Consider the following 22878-nt stretch of genomic DNA (forward strand, 5'->3'; position numbering starts at 1 on the left):
GATGTATTTCATGTGGAGGAATGCAGGAGGGGAACTCAGAAGTCTGAAGTGGGGTTTGGGGAAGAGTTGATGGTTTTCCTCCTTCTCCCATAAACGGCAGTTATTAGATCAGCCACTGTCATGCATTCCCTGCATGCATGCTGTACCTCTCCCTTTCTCACTGAGCCTTAGCAGACTTTCATCACCTCCGCTGCAGGAGGAAAATTGAGTCTTGCAGCTTCAAACCTAGAATCCCTCAGGTGTTAAGAGGTCTGTGAGGTGGCTCTTAAGATTTGTTAATTAAAAAGCATTTGACTTGGTGCCCATACTGTTTTCTATATGCTAGTGCAGTTAAAACTGTAGTGTCACCCAATGTGAATCTTCCCCTGCTTCAGCTTTTGGCACAGCACATTGCAGGGGCAGAGGAAACAAGGCAGTAGCCAGAGGGAGAGAAATACAAACAGCGGAGAATAATCTGTGCACAAACACCTATCCTGCCCAAGCTGAATGGGCAGGTGGGAGGAGACAGATAAACTTCTGCCTTAATGATGGTGATCAATCAGAGCATTTTGCTCTACTTATCTGCAAGTGAAGGCAAGTGATAATGTAGTTGTGTGCCCAGCCAGTAGGATGGAGTCTATTCATTCTCCTCTGCCAGAAAGGCTCTCCTGTCACTGCTGAGGTAATGAACAGAGTGCCTGTGGAGTAGATGGTAGCAGCAAGCTGCTGGGACAGTAATCCTGGAGGGCAGTGCTAGGCAAATCATCTAGGCTAATGCATTTGGGTGGGTTGTTACCTTAAAATGCAAAGTTTTCCAGTAAGCATTGGAATACCTGGTTCTTCCCAAGGGAAAATCCACCCTCATAAGAAAATCTTCCCACCTCCAGGTTCTTTGCTGTGGTAAGTTTGATGCTGACATCAACTCTTGTCTCCTGTGGTGGCAGGAGGCAGGCTGTTCCCCAATGACTGTGCTCTGTGCTCCTTTCTTTGTAGAACTGCCTCATTCTCACAGCACACCTGTGATGAGCACCAGTGCCTGCACCAAAGTGTTGTACTTCACTGACCGCTCCCTCACACCTTTCATGGTCAACATACCAAAGAGGTGAGATTCGGCTTGGTCTTGCTCACGTTGATTTGGGAGGCACTTGTTTCCCTGAAAGCATTAGTCTGATCTCTTCTGGGTATGGTCACCCCTAGCAAGGGTTCCCTGTGCATTGACTTGAGGCTTGGATTTCATACCATTGACTGGGAGAAGTTGCCTAAAGCAATTCCCTAGCTGAAACATTTCTTTGAGCCCTAAGAGATTAATTTATATTTATATTTATATTTATATATATATATATATATATATTTATTATTATTAACTTCCAAGAGAAAGCAGCCAAGCAGATCTATTGTGGCTTGTGGTGCATTACTCTTGTGCCAAAACATTCGTGTCAGTCAGTGCAAAAAGGAAAGGGAGAAAGGCTGTTTAGAGGTGGCTCATGCAAATTTTGAGGAAATTCTTCCTCTGAAGAGGACCTTGGAGTTGACAGGTGGGGCACACTCTTCACATTCCTGTGACTAGGGTGCCAGATCCCTAGTCAGACTTGTGCTGTGGTTCCACCTTCCATGCAGGAACACCTGAGATAAAGCATGTACAGTGTACTGTGGTTTAGTGCCAAACTCTTCCCTTGCAGGTTAGGGGAAGTGACTCTGAAGGATTTTAAGGTAGCTATTGATCGTGAAGGAGCCCACCGGTACCACTTCAAAGCCCTGGATCCAGAGTTTGGCACAGTCAAGGAGGAGGTAGGTGTGGAATTTAACTATCAGGCAGCATTGGGTTCAGTGTTACAACACAACCCTGGAGACCTTGGTCATACCATTTCTAAACCAATAAAATCTTTGAATTTGTCTCCAAACAGACTGCCGATTTTCACAGTTGTAGATTAAGCTCCACTTCCAAGGAGCTAAAGTGGGATGTTGTTATCTCCAGCCAGGACAATGATATGAATTTGATTGCAGCAGCCTGGGGTTTGCAGAGCCCCTTGGGCAAAGGCTATCAGCAAAAGCAGTCTGTGACATAGCTCAGAGGACACTAGGCAAAACCCAGGCTACAATTCTAGCTCTTCAAGTGGTTTTATGAAACCAGCTGCAATGAGATACACTTCAGACCGATCAGTTTTATTCAGAAAACGTTCTCCTACTTTATTTTAAAGATTTTTCAGAGGTAACTGCGGCATCTCTTCCTTTGTGTACTGCATTATAGCCCTGTTTGAGCTCAGGCTGGTGTTGGTGTGTATTGGATCCATTAAAGGTTATTGGAATGCTTCCCGTTTAACAAATTGACGAAGACAAGTGCAAAGGGACACCCTCTCTGGGAGCAGTCAGCTGAGTAGTTCTGCAGAAGCAGCTGGGGTTTGTAGTCCGATAGATTAGAGAAGGCGTGTTTCCTGTTTTTATTTTACCTTTCCTGTCAAAAAATAAAAGCCAAAAATTTTGACTGTTACCAATTGAAGGGGCCTAATTTGTTCTTTAATTTAAAAACCTGAATATATCGTTGAGATGTGCCTCACTGAGGGATGAGGAGTATATTCGGTGAACTGCGCAGTAAAATCCTAGCTAAGCTCTTACTTGATGCCTGCCTCTTAAGCTATGCACACATCCTGGAGCGGTGTCCAGCCCCCAGACGTGACTGGCCTCTTTTCTCACAGGTATTCCATGATGATGATATCATTCCTGGTTGGGAGGGGAAAATTGTGGCCTGGGTGGAAGAAGACCACGGGGAGAATTAATCAAGCTTTTAGGTCTTCTCACTATGGAAACCTGTAACTGGCTGCTGAGTTCGGAGAATGACCAAAAAGCATGCGTGCTGGAAGGAGTCCAATTCAAGCTGCCAAAAGAAAAGATTTTTCTCTGCAAGCAACGGGTAATGCATGTTGTGTGCATGGATGCCTGACTTTCTGTGGCCAAACACAGACAGCGTTGTGGGACTGACATGATTGTCTGTGGGAAAGAAACACCTTGCTTTGTCCTATCAACAGAACCCTGAAGGCCTTAACGGTGCATTTCTCCTTTCCCCTGCTTCTCCGTTCCTGCAGTATGTGCTGCAGTCGGTGATCTGGGCGTTTCAAGTCTGGTTTGTTGTACACAGTAGTGCATAAGTCTGCACTGATGGCAAAAATGTAAAGTTTTGCCTTTGAGTCAGAAGAAGCCACTGGAGTGTGCAAGCAGAAGGTTTGGCCAACTTTGGTCTCAGACTTGCATGTGCTGCAGAGGGAACTTCGTGTACAGCCCAGACTGAGTATAGAAGTGTGACCTGGGGAAGGAAGACAGTCTTCTGGAGGTTTTCTGCATAATCTGAAGCAAAGATCACCAGCCTGGCAAAGCTTCCTTTTTCCCAAATTCAGGCTTCCGCTTCCTAGCCCTGCTTCTCCCCCTTGCCCTCCTTTACTCACTTCTGAGGTCGTCTGGGTTTGCTTTGTTGCTGTAGGGACTGTGGGATCTTGGTGCTTGCTTTTCTGCTGAAGGATTTCATTTGGGGAGGCAGGAGCTGGAATCAGCTGCTTCCCCGAGGTACTTACAGGACCCCTCCTTGTTGAGTCCCTCTCTTTGCACTCCCACTGTCTCCTCTGTCAGCACAGTGGACTGATTGTCACCTCCTGTGCACAGGCATCGCTGTGCTGGTGTCCACTGATTGCCAGGGCCACCAAACATAACCACACTGGTGGGATAAATCCTATCAGTAGCACTATCTGTTCCTTGGTAGGCCTGCTCCTGGGCTTTCTGAAGGAGCAAGAAATAAATGGCTGGCTGGTAGGGTGCACACCCTGATCATCCCCAAGCCTTGTGTTTTTTGTGTTCTATTTTGGTTTGTTTGTTTCTTTCCCCTTTCATTGCCTGCCTCTGTCCTTCTGCTGCCAGTCAGCTGTACGCACACAGCGCTGGCTCTGGTCTGCAGCAGACACTGTTGACTTAAAAGGTCAAATGGCAAGTCAAGGTTCTGCTCATTCTTGCTCCATGTGGCCCTTTCATGGACTACCCACGTGTCTGTGCTGTGGATGAGGCTGGGAGAGGGTGACCCTGGTTTCACTGTTTTATATTAACATGTCCTTTTGTAAATATGTTACTGTTTGGAATTATTTTGTACCAGTTTACATTGTCTGAGGACTGTGGATATTTTTATACCAGTGCAAGTGCTTTCTGTATATTTCTGCACGCATTATATCGTGTTTTACTCACTTTTTAGTGGATGCTGAGATGTTTTGTATGGTCTCTTGTTCACACAACACTGGGCTTGATCTTATTTTACTGTGGAACTCCAGCTGGCTCCTACTGGGTTTTATATTCTGCCAGCTTGTACAGGCAGTAAAAATACTATTTCCTCCCACACTGCTTCACTGTCCAGGAAGCTCAAGGCTTTTACCTGGTCCTGTGCCACACTGGCACACCACAACATACAACATGCCTGTTGTGCCCTACAGCTCGTTATGGTGACTTTCAGTGTCAGTGGGACAGCTCGTCAATGGACAAGTTCATCAAGGGCTGCGGGGGGGCGGGTGGGACACATCTCTTGAAAAAAAAAACAAGATTTTCTTCCTCCCTGGAAATTGTTTCACTGTTGCATGATCTTTAGTAGGTTGTTAAAGAGAGCATGGGCTTGTTATGCTGAAATCAATTGTTGTATTTCGATTGCAATTTTTTCCTCAAGTGTTGCTTCAAGTTTTGCTTATCAATTTTATTTCAGCAAGAGCCACACACCCACACTGGAATTTTATGGAGACAGTTTTCAAGGTCTGCAGTTGCCAGTTCAATACTACTGCTTGGTTTTGGAGTACTGAAGACACAGGAGGCTGTTAATGTGATCAGAGCTTCTGGTTCAATTTAGCCCTGTCCAGTAGGCATCCAATTTTCTCATGGAAAATAAAACAGATGTTAGCTGATACAGGAGACAGTTGGAAGCCTCAGCCTTGTTCTTAGGCCAGTTCAGGCAGCTAATCACGGGCATGTTTAATATGCTTACTAACCTTCCTACCCATGAGTCAAAGACTGAACCAGATCTGGCAGCCTTTCAGCAACATGCTCTCCAGAGCAGTAGTGGGCTGTATCGGAGGAGCAAGACCGGACAAGACTTGCTTTTTGGGGTTGTCAGCAACAAACCTATCATCAGTGCTAATGTCACATGTAAGCTAACATGCAAACGATATTCCCTGAGACGGAACAGGTAGCAGTGCTTCATTTTTGGGTCCCTATATGCATCTCCCTTTGTGATAGTGAAGGTGGGACTCCTACCATTGCTGGCACTGAAGCTGAAAGCCCTGCTTTGCCTCATTCACTCCCAAAAAGTTTGGTGAGCTTTTTGGGTTCAGCTTTGTGCCTGCAGTGACACTGCAGCCTTCACCAGATGTTTTACCTCTTGTGATTTACAGGAAGGGGTCTGAAGCAGGTAAGAAATGGGGATAAGAGGTATTGGATTACAAGTCCTTGGTTTGGATGGGTTTTGCTGATAAAACCAAAACTGTTGCTTTTACATCAGGCTGACACTACTGTACCACTGACTGTAGTGAATTTATTCTGGGAATATGCTCTTAATGTCATACCCAGGACCTGCATTTTTGCTGTTTTGAATGTTTATTTCTACCCAACGCTCTTCAAAGTTACTTTCCTGCTCCTATACTTGTAACTTGGTTATGTAACACATGGTATGTGTAAAATTATATTTTCATAGAAACTCTATAGAGTTTGCATTCATCATTTAAAATGGATGGTGGGTCTCAGGCCTGTCGTCAAGGAAGGTGAAAACCTTGTCTGTGTACCTAACCTCCTGCCATCCCAGATACATAAACGTTGGTTTTAGCGGCCCAAGCCCTGATCTCAATAAAGCGGGGTTTGCAAACTAAGGCTGGTCAGTGCTTGTGAAGGGAAAGATAGCTGTGAAAAGTAAAAGTCGTGCAGAAATCACTGAGATGAGCAGGGGCTGTTCTAGTGCTAGCTTTACGGTGTTGCTGAAAAGAAGTTCTGTTTCGGTGGGTTTATTCGGTGAGGCGTGTGGGATGAGGGGGCTTGGGGTGAGGCGGGAGATTAACTGGAGCTAAACGGGGATTTTATCCAGCCGAACCCCGAGCAAATCCCCCTCTTGAGGACCATCCACCTCCCGCGGATGCCCGCAGCGCTGCGCCGGCCCCGCTCCCGTCAGCGCCCGTCCTTCAGGGTCCCCGCCCGCCGCCATTCCGCGGCGGCCCCGCCCCGCGGCGCTTTCCGGCAGTGCCGTGCCGTGCCGGGCCGATCCGTGCCGAGCCGAGCCGAGGCGGGCCGGGCCGTGCCCGCAGCGGGAGGTCAGCGAGCGCCGGGGCCCCGGCTCCAGCTGCGGCGCCATGTGGCGGGCGGTGGCCCGACGCCTCGCCCCGGCCGCCGGCCTGGCGCGGGGCTGCCGAGCGCTCAGTGCCGCGGCCATCGGCCCCGGCGCGGCCCTGGGGGCCCGGGCGGGGGCTCCGGGCCGCGGCCCGGCGCTGGGCGGCTCCGCCCGCAGGCCCCGGGGGCTCCTGCCCGCAGCCGGGCCCCGGGTCGGGCCCAGGCGCTGCTGCAGCCTGCCGGCACACCAGAAGGTGAGAGGCGGCCCCGCGACCTTCCCTTCCCCTTCGCCTGCCTTCCTTCCTCGTCTCCGTTCCCTTCCTTCCTGCCCCTTCCCCTCCTCCTTTCCCCTTCTCCCTTCCTTTCTCTTATCTTCTCTCCTTTCCTTTCCTTCCTTTTATCCCTTCCCTTTTTTCTTTCCCTTCCCAGCTGCCCTCCGTGCCCCAGGGGACTCCAGGCTTTCTCGCACTCCCTCAGCTCCTGTACCTCTGTGCTTTTTCCTGAACCTCTTCTTCATATCCCACCCCTGCACGCCAGGCCCTGCAACTGCCGCACACCAGACCCTGGAAGCACCGTCGGGTTCCCCCTCACCATTATCCCCTTTTCCCTGAACCTCTCTGGGTTCCCTGCTGCTCCTACTCCCCTAACACCCTGGTTTTGGGATCTTTCCTGCAGGCTGGAGGCAGTCCTGACCCACCAGGGGTTGCAGACAGCTTCTCCTCAGTGCCTTGTCCCTGCCCTTTGAGTGGGGTCCCTACAGCCAGGGCTGCACAGGTTTTAATGCTTTCCCTTTTCCTCTCAGGTGGCCCTACCAGCACTGTCCCCCACAATGCAGATGGGCACCATCGCGCGCTGGGAGAAGAAGGAAGGTGACAAGATCGGTGAAGGGGAGCTCATCGCAGAGGTATTCTGAGGGCAGAAGCTGTGCTGCGTTTTTAGTGGGCATTTTGTATGCTATGGGTTGTGTCCCTGGTTGCCCTCACCTGAACCCATGTTTTGGAGACGCTGCTAGGAACAAGCGACCAGCAGCTTTTCAGAGTTGGTTGCCACTTTTCACCCCTCTGAGCACGAAGAACACTTAATGTGTTTGAGACCATGCTTTCCCATAGCTGGTGCAACAGGGTGACTTTGCCAGTACTCTGTGCATTACGACCCTACACTGCCAGACTGCAGGGCTCTGAGCTCTCTTGACTCTTATTTTGCTCTAACAGTATCCTGTTCTCTCTCAAAGGTGGAGACAGACAAAGCAACAGTTGGCTTTGAGAGCGTGGAGGAATGCTACTTGGCCAAGATCCTGGTACCAGAAGGAACAAGAGATGTTCCTATTGGGGCCATAATATGTATCACAGTAGAAAAGTAGGTATTTTGCTAACCCTTGAGTTGAATTTTCTCTCTTGGGACTTCTTGGGTGCCCTGTGTGAAAGGTTAAGAGACGTTCACCAGACTGGTTTGGCCATTATGTTCCGTTTTTTTTTTTCCTAGGCCTGAACATGTTGATGCCTTTAAAAACTACACTCTGGATACTGCAGCATCTGTGCCCCCTGCAGCCTCAGTGCCTCCCCCTCCAGCCGCAGCTCCCTCAGCCCCACCTCAGCCTTCTCCTCAGGCTCCTGGCAGCTCTTACCCTCCTCACATGCAGGTAAGGGAGCGTTGCTGCTGATTTAAGGTTTGTTGCACTCTTTGTCTCTTTTTGGCGTTACTAGCTCTAGGGGATTTTGTCACAAGCTCTGTTGGGAGTGGGAGGTTATGAGGTATAAGTGCAGGAGTGCAAGCCCCTTGAATTGTTGCATGCTTTAAGCAGGTGTTTGGGGAGGTCCCAGAAAGTGTTTTATTTTCTCAAAATTGTTTTAGCATCCCAGCTGCCTGTAGGAGAGACTTATTTCTGCAGGATTCTTTTGCAGGCTAGAAAAAAATGTTACATTTGTCTGATTTGAACAGTTTTGGTATATACAAGCCTTGTACTTTGTGTGAATATGCTCTGAAGGCCCTGCTCAGGTCTTGGAGCAGAACTCCATTGTGTGATACTCTAGTGAGCACACCAGATGTGTTTGTGAGTGGTAATGGTAGACATTCTTTTGAAATAGAAAACTTGAAAATAATGTCCTAGTTACACAGTTGAGACATGTGGAAGCTCATTTGTCTGAGATGTTACAAAAAATCAGTAGTTGAATAGGGATCTAATCCGAGGCTTCTCGATCTGACTGCATTTTGCTTCTTGATCTGAGTTGAATTTCAGCTACTTAACTTGATTTCCCTCACTTGCCTTATCTGTCCAGTTCTGCTATAAAGCTATAATCACATGTGCTATGTTTATTGCACTGCAAAATGCACGTGTAAACCTACAGCACCGTTCAAGTGCTTATTGGAGGACAAGTCTGTACAGCTTTTATAGGGGCCAGATATATTTGTCAAAGACAAAGTGTCTTGCTTCAGCCTTCCTTTTAGTCTCTTTAGATTCCCAATGTGATGGTGCTGCTAATGACCTTGATGTATAGTTTTATTCTTTTTTTCTTTTGCTCGCTTTCTTTCCTTGATAAAAGAAGCCAAACCAGAGATACAGCACACGACTGTGCTTTGCTGTAGCAGAGTCAAGATCTAAGAGTACATTAAAGGTTGGCTGCTCCTTGAGGTTGACATCATTTGGCCAGGAGTAAGAATCATGTTCCTGTCCCTTTTGGATTACCAGCATCTGATGCGCTTGTATTCTCTGGCTTCACAGGTCACTCTCCCTGCCCTGTCACCTACCATGACAATGGGCACAGTGCAGAGATGGGAGAAGAAAGTTGGGGAGAAACTGAACGAAGGAGACTTACTGGCGGAAATTGAGACAGATAAAGCCACAATAGGTGAGCCAACTCCAAAGCCAAGAATGGATGATGGCCCCTTAAAAGGAGAGGATTCAGAGTAGCCTCTTCTACCTGTTCTCTGGCTGCTCAGGACATGAAGATGTGAAGCAATGAAAAAGAGTTACTTTTTTATGCTGCTCGAACTTGTAAAAACACCTGTTTTGCCATCAGTCCCTCATAGTAACATACACTGCACAAAGATGTTTCCCTATGTGTTGCATTAAGAAGATTTTTCTTTTTCAAACCAGTTTTGTTTCTTTCTCTTTCAGGTTTTGAAGTGCAGGAGGAAGGCTACTTGGCAAAAATCTTGGTGCCTGAAGGAACAAGAGACGTGCCATTAGGAACAACCCTCTGCATCATTGTGGAGAAAGAGGCTGATATTCCAGCCTTTGCTGACTACCAGGAGACTGCAGTAGCTGACATGAAGGCACAAGTTCCTCCTCCTCCTCCTCCGCCTCCACCAGTAAGGGCCTTTCGTAGCCAGGGAGGGAAGTTATGCGGACTGCTGAGAATTGCTGGTTGGATCTAAACTGTTCTGTTGGTTTGACTGAGAAGTCTTGACTCCAGTAATAATGTCTGTGATCCTCTGAGTGCCAGGCTAACAGATGCACTGAGAATAGATCACTTCTGATGTCACCTGCTTTGCCCTCTGAAAACTGGAGCAGGTTATCATTTGATATGGTCTCTTCTCCAGCCTGTTGCTTGTACCGGTTCTAATGAATCCTTCCTGAAAATTTGGACTATAAATTACTTATTTCACCATTTTGACGTGTAGTTCAACAGTTGTAGTTGGTGTTCTGCACGGGAAAGTTTCCGGTTTAATTTCTGGTGCTGGGAATCTTCTCTGAGTACTTTCAGGTTGGAGACTATTCTTGTTACTCCCTTGACTGATAATTACATGGTCTTGTTCTCTTATGGCACTGAAGTGAAACCTCTAAGGTGTTTGCAAAATAATCACAGAGCTAATGGTTTTGATTCTTCTGTTAAGGTGGCAACTCCTGCTGCAGCTGCTCCTCCTCCCCAGCCTGCTGTTCCTTCCACTCCACTAGTCCCTGCAGCTGGGCCACCTCCCCGGAAAGGGAGGATTGTGGTTAGTCCCCTGGCGAAGAAACTGGCAGCAGAAAAAGGGATTGACCTTGCACAAGTGAAAGGTAAAGTGCCCTTTGCCTTTCTTGCTCTCTCTGTTAAGTATCTGTTTCTCTGGGTGTGTTCTTGCTTGTTCTGTTCTTTTCTCTGTATCGATAAGATCCTCACTGTGCAGCTTTCTCCACCAGGGACTGTTAGTGACTTATATCTCTGTTAAACAGAGCTTCGTGATGCCCTGTTGCAACTAATTGAAATCCTCTTACATTTTCCTTTGATGCTTTTAGGTACTGGACCAGATGGTAGAATCACAAAGAAAGATGTGGAGTCGTTTGTGCCGCCAAAGGTTGCTCCAGTGAGTAGGTCTGAGATCTGTAAGAATGGGATGCGGAACCATCATCTAGCAGGACTTAGCGCTTTGTGAACTTCAGAGTAGTGTGTAATGTTTAATGTGTGTGATTTAATAATCAATTGTAGGGCTTATAATAAACCTAGCTGGGGATCAGAGGTGGGGCTAGAGAGTGGAAATGTCTGCTGCTCACAAGCGAGAGAGGGCATGGCCTCAGCTCTTGTCCTACCTACTGAACTACTCTGCGATTGGTGTTGGGCCAGTCCTGTGAACTGTGCTGTCTTTCTCTGGTTGCAGGCTCCAGCAGCAGAAGCAGTACCTGCAGCTGCTGCAGTTGCAGCAGCACCAGTGGGGACCTTCACGGATATCCCTATCAGCAACATTCGGAGGGTGAGAAGATTTTACTTCCCTGACATCATTATTTGCAGTCATAAATTGTCTGAAATCATTTATTTCTGTCATTTCTGTTGTGTACCCACAGGTCATTGCTCAACGACTGATGCAATCCAAACAAACAATACCTCACTACTACCTTTCTATTGATGTGAACATGGGAAAAGTACTGGTGCTAAGGAAAGAACTCAATCAGGTCAAGTATTTGGGGAGTCGTGGCGAGATTGGGGTTGGGGGAAAACTGCATCAGTTCTGGACTGTCAGTGACAGAACAAGAATTTTTACCAAGGTACTGTGCACTGACTCCTAACTTCCCTGAGAAGGCCACTTAGTATTCTCCTTGAGGGTGAAAAAAAAAAAAAAAATTTAAACAAAATGTTAATTCTAAGCCAAGTTTGGGGAAAAACAGCCATTTAAAAAAATGGTGCCTTCTTAGATTATGAAGGACATAAAAACTCCTAATCCACCTCCTAAATCATCTTGGCACTTCAAATATTAACGCTTACAGGTAGAATGATTGTTTAGAGAAAATAAGAAAAAACAAGGCTGCATGACAGTGACTATCCAAATTATTTCAGTTAACATGCAAGGGACAAACTGACACCTCAAATCTCTTCCTTTGCAGGAGGTCTCGGATAACATTAAGCTTTCTGTCAATGACTTCATAATTAAAGCTTCTGCTCTGGCATGCTTGAAGGTGCCTGAGGCAAATTCTTCGTGGATGGACACAGTTATTAGGCAGTAAGTTTATGGTACGGTCGAAGCCGGAAACTTTATTTGTTCAGTAGAGAGCTGATTGCAAAGTAGCAGATCTGCTGGTGGGATGTTGAGGAGGGAGGGGAACAGGTATAATGCAACAGTTAAGGGGGTTTAATGAAAATGCTAATATTGAGTCTGAGGCTAGTGTGAGCTGAAACAGTTGTTGCAGACCACATATTAACGTAGAGTTGTCTTAACACCTGAAATTCTTTGTGTCTTGCTAGAGTAAGTGGCATCTGTGTTGTGTCTTGCAGAAATCACGTAGTGGACGTTAGCGTTGCAGTGAGTACTCCTGCAGGCCTTATAACACCTATTGTGTTCAATGCACACATAAAGGGCCTGGCTTCCATCAGTAAGGACGTGGTTTCTTTGGCCACTAAAGCCCGAGAAGGTAAACTTCAGCCACATGAATTCCAGGTGAGGAACTGCAGCTGCTAGTAATAACTGCTGCCCTTGTCTTCTGTCCCTGTTCAGAACGAGCAGTCTGTTTTGTGATGTTTCAGTTGTGTTCATTAATATTCCACTTGAAACAGCTTTTCTGAGTTTTCTGTGAATGTTTTTGTCTTGTAGGGTGGTACTTTCACGATTTCCAATTTAGGAATGTATGGGATTAAGAATTTCTCTGCCATAATCAATCCACCTCAAGCCTGCATCCTTGCAGTTGGTTCCTCAGAGAAAAGGCTAGTGCCAGCTGATACTGAGAAAGGGTCAGTATTCATCAGGTTCTGCATGAACTGAGCTTTTGAAATTAAAATTCTGAAATAACAGTTAGTTTTCGAACACTTCCAATAGATCTATTATTTAAGAATAGTTCCTAGTTGTTGACATGCTGCTTTCAACACCTTCTGAAGAAGAATAGGGAGATGTATGTTTCTCCTAATGTTTACGTGAGCCTGTTGCAGTGACTGATAAATGATCTGCCATGTTTGTTCTCACAGTTTCCAAGTTAAGGAAAGGCTGACCCTTTCTTTGAAGGGGGGCAGGTTGGGGAATAAGGTATGGAAAAGCATAAGGGATACACAACAGTTCAGGCATCTGTTCCTGTTTAGCTACTTGGTTAATTTTGTATTTAAGGAATGCTCAAGGGGTGGGTTATAATTCAAGTGCCCTGTGTGAGATAAAGCTGGTTTGACAGTGATTTGCAGAGGATTGTGTTAACTTTTTTTTTCTTTTGTCAGATTTGATGTGGCCAGTGTGATGTCCGTTACACTTAGCTGTGATCATCGTGTTGTAGATGGAGCAGTTGGAGCACAGTGGCTTGCTGAATTCAAGAATTTCCTTGAGAAGCCAGTAACCATGCTGCTATAATTTAACCATGCAAGCAACGTTTTCCTGGGTCACACTGTTTTGTTTTAAACAAGCTATTTAGACTTTAGTGTTCAGACTTATTAAAGAGTTCCTTTTTTTTGTTTTAATTTTAAATATGTATTATATTATCTGGTAATGTTATTACCAGTCTGTACAGAAACAAAAGTTTGCAAAAATGCTTTTCAAAGCAATATTACAGCTATACTGTATTTTTATACAGTTAGTGAATTTGCAAACTCTTCTAAAACAGTTAAGCATCCCAGATTTACAAATGATCCAGGCAGAATGCACACTGCACCTGCTTCTACACTAGATTGAATGAAGAGGGGGCACGGTGCATACCAGGTAATTTCATGACCTCAGTGTTCTCCGAAATTTGACTTACAAACATCTCTTCACAGGAGTTCAGATGAGATGGTAACCGAAACGTGCAAGGTAGTAGGTGAATTCCCTTATTATCCTGTTCTGCTGGGGTGGGTGACAATGACAGATGCACTAAGGGACTGAAGCCCCTGGGAATGGTTTCTCAAAGGCCAAGTGTTAGCATTCCAAAACTCTCTTGGAATTTGGCACTGGTTTGGACATTCTCAGCTTTGGGATCCCTTTTGAGCACTTTAAAGGTGAAAGAGCACTGATACCTGTGGTGTCACAGCTCTCAGATACCACAGGGAGTGTGCTGTCTTTTTGTAGACTTTCACTTAGATGTGCTTTTCATACGAAGACTCTTTACTTGCTTTTCCTCTTGCTAAGTTAGTATCAGGCTACGATGCCATGGAAGTAACTGTTTTGCAGAATATTCAAGAGACTTTGTGTGTTGGAACCCATATAGGCAAATCACACAGGACAACAGTGCCACCAGTGGATGTTAATCATGTGGGGACTCGAATGTTTGAAAGTTTTTTTCAGGCATTCAAACATAGGAAGCTCTGCATTAGTCACTGGTGCTGCAGTTCTTCCCTGACTTGTCTGTGTTGTCCCAGCCTCAGTAAACTGCAGAATGTGCTATCCATGTATATATTGTATGTAAAATGCGTAAGTAGTTTGTTGGACTTGTGTCCAGTTACCCCAGTCATAGTCTCCTGAAAGGGGTACAGTGCTGAACATTCTCAAATTCCACTTTCCACTTGGAAATGTTCATGTAAAAAGGAGGATTGTGCAGTAATTACAAAGTGATCGGGAGAATTCAACAGGGGGAGAAGTTAACAAAACAAAAAGATAAAGCTAATCTGTTTTTCTGTATATTGCATTAAGTACTGTCTCCTGTAAAGTTCTGCTACAAAATTCACTAAAGATATTGGAAGAAAATACTATGGAAATTAAATATTTTTGTGGGAACTATTTAATGTCTGGTTGCTGTGATAGCTGGTTTTCATGCCTGGCTTAAGCAAAAAAAAAAAAAAAAAAGTGCATTAAAATTTGTTGTTTTTTTTTGTTTTTTTTAAAGATCTAAAATATCTCGGTTCCAGACTTGCTCTAGTGAACCTCTGTTCTATTAAATGTTTGGAATTGACAACTACTAAAACATGTTCCAGTGCTTTTCTCTTCAGTCCTCTGTGTGGCTTGTCATACTGCTATGGCACAGTTAGAGCTGTTCAGCCTTTCAGTCTGATGGTGAAACTCACCCTATTAACCCGAAATTGTAATCACAAGGATTGCAAGATAGCAGCAAACTTGAACCTTCCCAGTTTTCTTGCTCAGTATTCACCAGTACCTCAGGTTCTGGCTAAAGAAGGTACTGATTTCTTCCTGTGTGAAGAACACTAAATAGTTTACCTGACAGTTACATTCCCCGAGTGACTCGGGGAATAGCCTTGCAGTCTGAAAAATCCTATCCAGCTTACTTGGTTGGAGTGCTGATAGTGACTTCCAACACTGCTTACAGCCTTCACAAGCCAGCTCAGCTCATGCAATGATAATATTTTAGCTTGTATTTGATTGAAAAGACTACAAAGCCTATTCTAGTTAAGTTCAGCAGGGATTGTCCTAAAGAAAACAGGAACAGCATGCAGGACAACGGGTAGAGCTGTGGATGACACACCTCTGCTAGTTGCTCCAGCATAAAATGCTTGCAGGAGCTGCTCTAACCACATAAATCCAGTAAGCAAAATAATTTATTTAACAATAAAAACACAGAAAAACAATACAACTGTTATTGCCATGTATCTTAAAGCAGAATTCATGAGACAGTGAGGCATGTATGCATCTATGGTTCATTAGGACAGCTGTTAATACATTTGAGTATTCCTTGAGTATTTACAGTCTACTTTTTCCTAAGTTTGGTGATGCTAATTTTCCTCCTGGCTTCCTTTTCTACATGCACTTTCTAAAGGCATTTTGAGGTATTCACCTTTGAAGATGAGGTCAATTAACTCATCACCAGCTGCAAGTCAGGATGCTCATTCTGGGCTTTTGGTTAGTTCTGTCATCTGTGAACAGGAACTGGACAGGACTTTGAATTCTTTAACACACGGGCTTTGCAACTGACACTGTGACGAACAATACCCCTTTTCCTTTGTTAAATGTTGCTGTAGCCATTTCCTCATCCACCAATTCTGGCAGATCTAGTTGTAATTTGTATTTTTCAGGAACATTAATGATTATGTCATCCTAAAACAATATTAAAATATGTGATTGATTATTTGACAATGAATTAGCAGCAAGTATTTCTAGGAATTTGATACCAGATAGAAAACAAAAGGTTATTCTTTCTGTTGCTTTACCTTTGAAATTCTCAGATCACACTCAGAAAAGGAGCTAACCTTGGGCAATTTAACTTTCAGTTCAATTTGTAATGGCTTCTTGTTTGCATCATTCACGGTGCTCATTTCATAGGCAGGGGTGCTCAGCTCTTCTGGCAGTTCTGTACTGCTAATTTCCTCTATCAGAGGCACTTTAGGCTGTGCAATACTTCCTTTTTTCAGCAGGATAGGAGCACTGCTGTGGTCTTTAGCTTCTATTCTGTGTAGCAGCTGATCAAGTGTCAGTTCTTTCAAGAAAACAAAGTTTTTCACATAACAGTCAGTTACTAAGAACTGTTAACACTGCTTGACAAACTTATTACTAAAATTTTAGCTTTGTAATTAGCAAGTTTGTCAGCTGAAGATTGTAATTTGCAGTTTCTCCTTCCCTCGTGATTTGTTTTCACTGCCAAGCTGTTAGAAGTTGCTGTTTTCAGAGCACTGGTAACAACAGCAACCTCTTCTACTCATCTCAGAGCAAAAGAAACTTTTGTTTCTTTAAGTGCTTGGTTTATGCTTAAGGCAAGAATTGGCGTTGAGGGAGCTTGTTGGCAAAGTCTGTTAGGCCTGCAAAGAAAACTGACAGCAGCTGTCTACATACCCTTCTTTGTGTTCTGATTGAGACAGGGTGTTGGCATCTGCCATCCTTGCAGACGTTGCTGCCTCCTTTCCAGGCTGCCTTTCAGCTTGAATGGTCAACAGTGTATGAAGGTGAAAGAATAAGGTTGCATCGTTCCTCAATGAATTTAAGCGTCATGTGGATCAAATGTTTCATTTTTTCTGGGTTTTCTTCTCCCCTCTGAAGAACATCTGGGTTATATGCAATATCTATAATACTGTAAAGATCTAAAAAAAAAAAAAAAAAAGTTGCATCAGAATTACTGCTTTGGTAGTATGTCCTGGTTGGCCAGGGCTCAGGTTTTTGGATGTTTATTATGATCACTTGCTTTAGAAGCAAAGAAACTGAATTTGTGGCTGCTGGGCATCATTGAAATTCACCTTCCCAGCAGTGTTTGTGCTCTGGAAGCAGGGGAACGTGACGCACCTCACCGTGAGCACATGTGGCTGGGGAGGCACCTGGCGCATAAAACACTCTGTGGGATTTAGATGGGTGCCAGGTGTGAATCCCTCAGTGTGCCTGGACAGGGGGAATCAGGATGGGTCTGGTTGGAAGGGACCTCAAAGATCATCCAGTTCCAACCCCCTGCCATGGGCTGGGATGCCACCCACTAGATCAGGTTGCTCAGGGCCTCATCCAACCTGGCCTTGATCACCTCCAGGGATCACAGAATCATTAAGGTTGGAAGAGCCCTCCAAGATCACCTGGTCCAACCACCCCCTACCACCAATGCCACCACTGAGCCGTGTCCCCAAGCACCACGTCCAACCTCTCCTTGAGCACCCCCAGGGACGGTGACTCCACCACCTCCCTGGGCAACCCGTCACAATGCCCGACTGCTCCTTCTGAGCAGAAATGTCTCCTAGTTCCCAACCTGAACCTCCCCTGGCACAACCTGAGCCCATTCCCTCTGGTCCTACCGCTGGTTACCGGTGAGAAGAGGCAGCCCCCAGCTCCCCACCCCTTCCTTTCAGGGAGTTGCAGAGAGCAGTAAGGTCTGCCCTAAGCCTCCTCTTCAGACTAAACAACCCCAGATGGGGCATCCACAGCTTCTTGGCAGCCTGTTCCAGTGCCTCACCACATTCTGGATGAAGAATTTCCTCCTAGTACCTAGTATAAACCTCCCCTCTTTTAGTTTAAGACCGTTCCCCCTCATCCTGTCCCTACCTGACTGAGCTGAGCCCTCCATCCTTTCACAACCCCCTTGAAGGCCGCAGCGGGGTCTCCCCTCATCCTCATCCTCCTCCCCCCGCTTCCCCCCATGCCGCCCCCCAGCTCCCTCAGCCCCCGCTTTATTCCCGCACCCCCATCTCCGGCCGCCCTTTCCAGCGGCCCGGCCCTGACGGGCACGGGCGCCCGGGGGCCTCCGGGGGCCGGCACCGCGCCGCAGCCGCACACGTTAACGAAGAGCGGGGCGGCCCCGCGGGGCTGAGCCCTCAGGCAGAGCCGGGGCTCCGCCAACCCTCCTCAGGAGACTCGAGCAAGGCAGGGGCTCGCCCTCCGCCATTTCCTCCGGCAGGGCCCCGTTGCCGTAGCGACAGGGCCCGGCCCCGTTCCGCCGCCGCAGCCGCCCGGGGGAGGCGCTGGGCCCGGCCGCGTCCGGGGGCCGGGGCCCTGCTGGGGCCGGAGGGGAGCGGAGGGGGCCGGAGGATGGCCCGGGTGCCGGTGGGGAAGGTGCTGCTGCGGAACCTCATGAGGCACACGGGAGCGCACAACAAGGTAGGGCCCGGCCCCGAGCCCCGAGCCCCGAGCCCCGAGCCCCGCCGGAGTTATCGGGGATCGGGCGGGGGGAAGGCGCCGCCGGGTTTTTGTGAGCAGCGAGGCTGTAAAGCAGCCGGGTGGGTGCCTTATCGTTCCCGCAGTGTGCTTTGGGTGGCAGCGAAGAAGTTTCGGGTTCTGGGAGCGTGCCCGGCGCGGTGTAGGAGCTCCGTGGTCCTCAGCAAACCGCGACCTGAGCTCCTGCTGGCCCGGCCGAGCGGTGAATTTCACGTGTTCGTGGAGGGTTCGCTCCCCCGCTGAGCTGGGGGCTGCTGTAACACGCTTACGTCTTTTTCCTTTTTGTGGCTTTCAGATCCAGGAAGAGACAGAAATGTGGAAAATCAGGGAGTGGGAGAAGCAGACAGAAGAGACATACTGGAGGAGGCGAAGCAGGATGCTGTCGGACACCTCCAGGTGGGCACCACTTGTGTGGAGGACATAACTGTCCTGGCACAGTCACTGAACCCTTTTGCTTTATAATGCTGTAGGAGTATTTTGTGCTGGCCATCCCCTAATAATGTAGGAATACCACATAAGGCATGGAGTCCCTGGAAGGAAGTCAGACCTGCACTTAAATCTGACTCTTTATCTTTGCATCTACGTGTATAGTCTTCAAAATACAACCGGAAGTAGGCCGGGCTCTGTGAAAGAGCTGGAATAAGAAGTGCTGGAGTTGTAGGTCAGAATGGTGTGAGGAAAGTCTAAACATGTTGGCCTTATCAGTAACCAAAACCAGTTATCAGTAACCAAAATTGTTGTAGTATGGGGTCCTGCTCTGGTACAACATTGGTATTGTCCACCTTTTAAGCAGTATTATGCGAAAACAAGCTGGTTTGGTGGGGATTGCAAGTGGAGATTTGTTTCCTTTTTTTAAATGCTGGGACAACATGGCAGAAATGTAAATGCTGCAGGAAGTGGTTTTGGTATCTCGGGGAAGAACACCTTGCAGACTCGTGCCAAGTGCACAGGTGCTGCTTCGCTCAGGAAGTGTGGCACAGGGCGAGCCGCAGACATGTGAGATGGCTTAGAGCTGTTGGTGCTTATTGGTGGATTTTCAGTTTTAGTACTGATACCTAATCAAGCCAATTCCAGTTAAGTCAGTTCTGCTTCCCAAGTTCCTCATTTGCCGACTTCTACTAGCAGCTATGTCTCACTGCATGTTGCTAGTCTGCTCCGGCAGAGTATTCTGAAGGAGGAGAACTGCATTTTTGTGGCTGGCAAGGTAACCCCTTCCTCTAATTCAGTGTGTTGGCTGAGAATTTTGCCATGCACTGTAGGCAGTAGTAAGTGTGAAAACCAGTGTTAGCTCGTGAACTGGTTTGTGAGAGCTCTTAATGGTGACTGTCCGTTAAAATGATAGTTGGTCTTCTTGCATAGATGGACACTCAAGACTTGCTGGATTTTTGCTCCCCTCGCTGGACTAACCCCTTGCTCAGAAAGTTTCTCCATCAGAACTGACAGCTGAAGGACAACTGTTCTCTTTCTGCAGCAGTCGGATGCGCAGTGATGGCTTCGATGACGAGGGTCACAGGGCCGACTGGAAAACAAAGAACTCACAATTTCTTGACCCAGTCGAAGATGATTTGCTTAGAGCACGGTCCTGGAATAAAAAGCTCTATGAATGTGAAGCCAACATGCCTGACAGGTCTGTGGGGTGTTTTAATGTTCTCTGATTGTAACTATAATTGGAGCACCTTTCTGGAGTCCTGTACCAAAATATTAGTGTGTTACTCCTGTCGATATGTACTCCTATAAAATAGCATTTCATCTCATTTTGAGAATGAATAAGTAAGAGGCACAAACATTTGCACTGTCACAGAGTATCTGATTTGAATTTGTCTACAGAGTTCCTAAGTCACAATAAGCCACAAAAGCTAAGCCCTAAGTTTACCACCTAAGCTTGGTATTTATTTCTTTGCCCAAGGAACTGATAAAAGTCTAAAGAAGTGCAACACAGTGCTCCCCAGAGTTCTTTTAAAGAAATGGAACTTATATTATTAGAAGTAGGAAGGAGCCTGAAAACATCAAATGTCTTTAAATAGTACTAATCAAATCAGTTGTTTTTTCTTTCCTTCTTTCCTTGTTGGGAAGGTTCTGATTTCCTTTCTTGTGTCTAAACTCATTCTGTGGCTCTGTCTTTTCAGAACCTTTTTTCCCCTTAAACACTTCTCTGCTTTTAATACGTGTTTCTGCTTCTTACAGATGGGGTCACAGTGGCTATAAAGAGCTATACCCTGAAGAATTTGATACAGACAGGTAAAGCAAACAGATTCAGAGATGTATTCTGAGTCTTGTCAGGGTATGCAGGGAATTTTACAAACTGAATTATTGTAAGTTTTGGTTTTAGATCTACCTTTAATGGCAAAGCAACACTGTTTAGTTACGGATACCCACTGAAAACAACTAGTCCATTAATGTGGTTCCCTCCTGTCTGAGTCTTAGGGGAGGATTGTGTCTCCTGTAGTGATTAGACATTCAGCTTGAGCTTGAGTTACTGAAATGCTGTGAATTGTGGAGGGTCTGCCTGAGCCAGCAGGGAAACAGAAGTAGGCTGAATCCAAATCAGGTCAGTAGACACACTGTCAAATACCAGCTCCGGATTCCCCACTGCATTGTAGTGTGTCTGGTTTCAGTGTTAGTCCGTATTTGGAGAAAATCAACCCTCCCAGACCCCTGGAAAGTGGAGACTTAGCTGTAAAATGAGATCTTAGAGTTAATTATGTTAAGTTGCACCTAGCAGTCATCAAGTACAAAATTTGTCAGGCTTACAGATTTGAAATAGCCTGCCGTAAATTATTTTTTTTTTGTCACTTGATGGCTTTCAGTACACGTTGTCATTGGCTCTGCCTTGAATACCTTGATCAGGGGTATTAGTAAGGTGTGGTCCAAGCTGTTAACAAGCATTTGAAACAAAAATGCAGCCACTCCCCTGCACTGTTCAGTTGAGTCAATGGATTTGCTAACAACTTGGATATAGAAAAGGCTCAGCTGCTATGTGCCTGCCCATCTGGTTTCTTCTGATGATCCTTTGTTCTTGCAGTGACCAGCAAGAAGGAGAGGAACAGAACGCTGTTAATGGGAAGAAAAAATCTCATTTGAGAAAGCAAACTGCCCACGGGTCGCACAAACGGAAAAAAACAAAGAAATCGCACAAGAAGAAGCAAAAAAAGCGTTCGCACAAAAAGCGAAAGAAAAAGAAAAAGGAGCAGGGGAGGACGTCGTCAGATTCTTCCCAGGAGAGCGAATGCTCCGATGAGGAGACTTCAGGCACTCGCAAGGGGAAACACAAGCGCAAGAAAAAGACCAGGAAAGTGCCTGTCAGGGAACCTACCTCGTCTTCTGGGCAGGAAAGTGACTTTTCCCATGCAAGCAGCTCAACCACCAGCAGCTCTGAGGACAGTGAATCTGAGGAGAAAAAAGAGAAACGGCCCCCCAGAAAGAGAAAGAAACGTCACAATTCTGTGTCGGAGAGACACACCGAAGTACCAGAGAAGAGGAGCAAGAGGAAGAACTGGAAGGTGGCTGCAGATGATAAATCTGAGGATAGCTCAGATGAGGACTGACGAGGAATTGCTGAGTCCAGGCTGTGGCTCAGGCAATACGGTAGAGGACAGAGGCAGGTATTTTCCTTTCAGCACTGCCCCGTCCTTCAGTATTTTTCAGCACTGTGGTTTATCCTTCCTCCCAGCCCCCGGGGGGAACTGAGCCTTGGCAGCCAGCAGGAGCTGCCCCTTGCTTCTCCTTGACTCGGTGCTCAGGAAGGCGGGGGAGCAGTTCCCTGCCTCGCAGGTTGGCTTGTCCTGCCGGCTTCGGATTTGCTTGATGTGACCAGGTTGATCTTCGATGCACAGAAACGTGACAGGCTGTCTGCAGGGGGGGGGGGGCAGGCATGTTTGCACCATTTTTATTTGTTTTAATTAAGTTTTAACAGTTTGTTTCTTTTGGGTTACTCAATTAATGACCAAAACTTGCAATAAGAGACACGAAGTCCATCAGCTGAGCTGCTAACAAAGGAAGTATCACTGGATTTACCCTCTGGTAACTGTGTCTTTCCCACTCCCACAGCAGCAGAGCTTTGTGGCACAGGCTCAACTGGATGCGGATGGGAGCATGAGGGAATGCTCTCATTCTGGCAGGAGGTGTGGTGCAAGAAACCCGTGCGTTTGCTTGTTTGAGACGTCTTTCCAAACCCTGGCACAGGCTGGAGATTGCCTTGCCTTCCTCCTCTCCAGAGGGCTGCTGCACCCCTTTGTGCCAGCAGAGAGCCCTCGGCAGGCGCCGTGTGCTATTCACGGAGAAGGGCAGAGGCCGGATCTCGGCGCCGGGCAGCAGCCAGGCCTTCTTCTGAGGAGACAAATAAATCCGGAGCTGTTTGAGGGCTCGGTGCTTGCTTTGACAGAGAGCCGGGGGACGGAACAGAGCCCTGGGAGAGCGGGAGGGGGCTGGGGGCGAGACGGGACGGGGCGAGGGGGGTCTGGAGGCACCTCAGCAGGGCCGGGCAGGGCACCACACGAAGCCGGAGCCCCCGCCGAGCCGGGCCGGGCCCCAGGGAGCCCCTCACGGCCGCTGAGGGAGGTGGCGGAGCAGCGGAGGCCGCTTCCTGCCCGCTCCTTCCCGTTCCGGTGCCCTTGAGGGGGGAGACGCAAGATGGCGGCGGCGGCGCTGCTGCGGGCCGGGCTGGGGGGGGGCCGCGGAGTGCGGACGGGTGAGTGGTGC

General features: G+C 47.1%; 5 protein-coding genes across 12 annotated transcripts in view; 4 read left to right on the forward strand and 1 right to left on the reverse strand.

Annotated features, from left to right (window-relative positions):
* DIXDC1 (DIX domain containing 1) overlaps positions 1–5694 on the forward strand; it is a 38972-nt gene extending 33278 nt beyond the window's left edge. For all 6 annotated transcript variants that reach the window (XM_068659324.1, XM_068659325.1, XM_068659323.1 and 3 more), the window contains 3 exons: positions 973–1081; positions 1659–1767; positions 2673–5694. In XM_068659324.1, the coding sequence (XP_068515425.1) occupies positions 973–1081; positions 1659–1767; positions 2673–2753 (299 nt within the window). In that variant the 3' untranslated portion in view covers positions 2754–5694. The remainder of the gene's footprint in view (positions 1–972; positions 1082–1658; positions 1768–2672) is intronic.
* Positions 5695–6216: 522 nt separating this feature from the next.
* On the forward strand, positions 6217–14385 carry DLAT (dihydrolipoamide S-acetyltransferase). The gene is made up of 14 exons (XM_068659329.1): positions 6217–6563; positions 7112–7213; positions 7541–7665; positions 7792–7948; positions 9029–9155; positions 9425–9618; positions 10144–10306; positions 10526–10593; positions 10885–10977; positions 11069–11176; positions 11606–11721; positions 11994–12156; positions 12310–12446; positions 12918–14385. Exons 1-14 carry the CDS (start codon positions 6333–6335, stop codon positions 13045–13047), a joined length of 1914 nt encoding a protein of 637 aa, XP_068515430.1. The 5' UTR covers positions 6217–6332; the 3' UTR covers positions 13048–14385.
* Positions 14386–15140: 755 nt separating this feature from the next.
* On the reverse strand, positions 15141–17911 carry PIH1D2 (PIH1 domain containing 2). The gene is given in 6 exon segments (XM_068659049.1): positions 15141–15654; positions 15768–16033; positions 16387–16479; positions 16482–16631; positions 17709–17867; positions 17902–17911. Coding segments are annotated over 6 exon segments (825 nt in total). The 3' UTR covers positions 15141–15507.
* NKAPD1 (NKAP domain containing 1) lies at positions 17857–21869 on the forward strand. 2 transcript variants are annotated; one of them, XM_068659336.1, is made up of 5 exons: positions 17857–18123; positions 18476–18576; positions 19652–19807; positions 20365–20418; positions 21203–21869. In XM_068659336.1, the coding sequence occupies exons 1-5, from the start codon at positions 18055–18057 to the stop codon at positions 21723–21725; spliced, it is 903 nt and encodes a 300-aa protein (XP_068515437.1). In that variant the 5' UTR covers positions 17857–18054; the 3' UTR covers positions 21726–21869. The 2 variants fall into 2 exon arrangements, with proteins under 2 accessions (XP_068515437.1, XP_068515438.1); XM_068659337.1 differs by lacking the exon at positions 17857–18123 and having other exon boundaries at positions 19540–19807.
* BCO2 (beta-carotene oxygenase 2) overlaps positions 21864–22878 on the forward strand; it is a 44188-nt gene continuing 43173 nt past the window's right edge. The window contains exon 1 of one of the 2 annotated variants that reach the window (XM_068659331.1): positions 21864–22867. In XM_068659331.1, the coding sequence (XP_068515432.1) occupies positions 22810–22867 (58 nt within the window). In that variant the 5' untranslated portion in view covers positions 21864–22809. The remainder of the gene's footprint in view (positions 22868–22878) is intronic. The other variant, XM_068659335.1, reaches the window with a different exon arrangement.

The sequence above is a fragment of the Anas acuta genome, chromosome 23, assembly GCF_963932015.1.
Source record: "Anas acuta chromosome 23, bAnaAcu1.1, whole genome shotgun sequence".
Classification (NCBI taxonomy): Eukaryota; Metazoa; Chordata; class Aves; order Anseriformes; family Anatidae; genus Anas; species Anas acuta.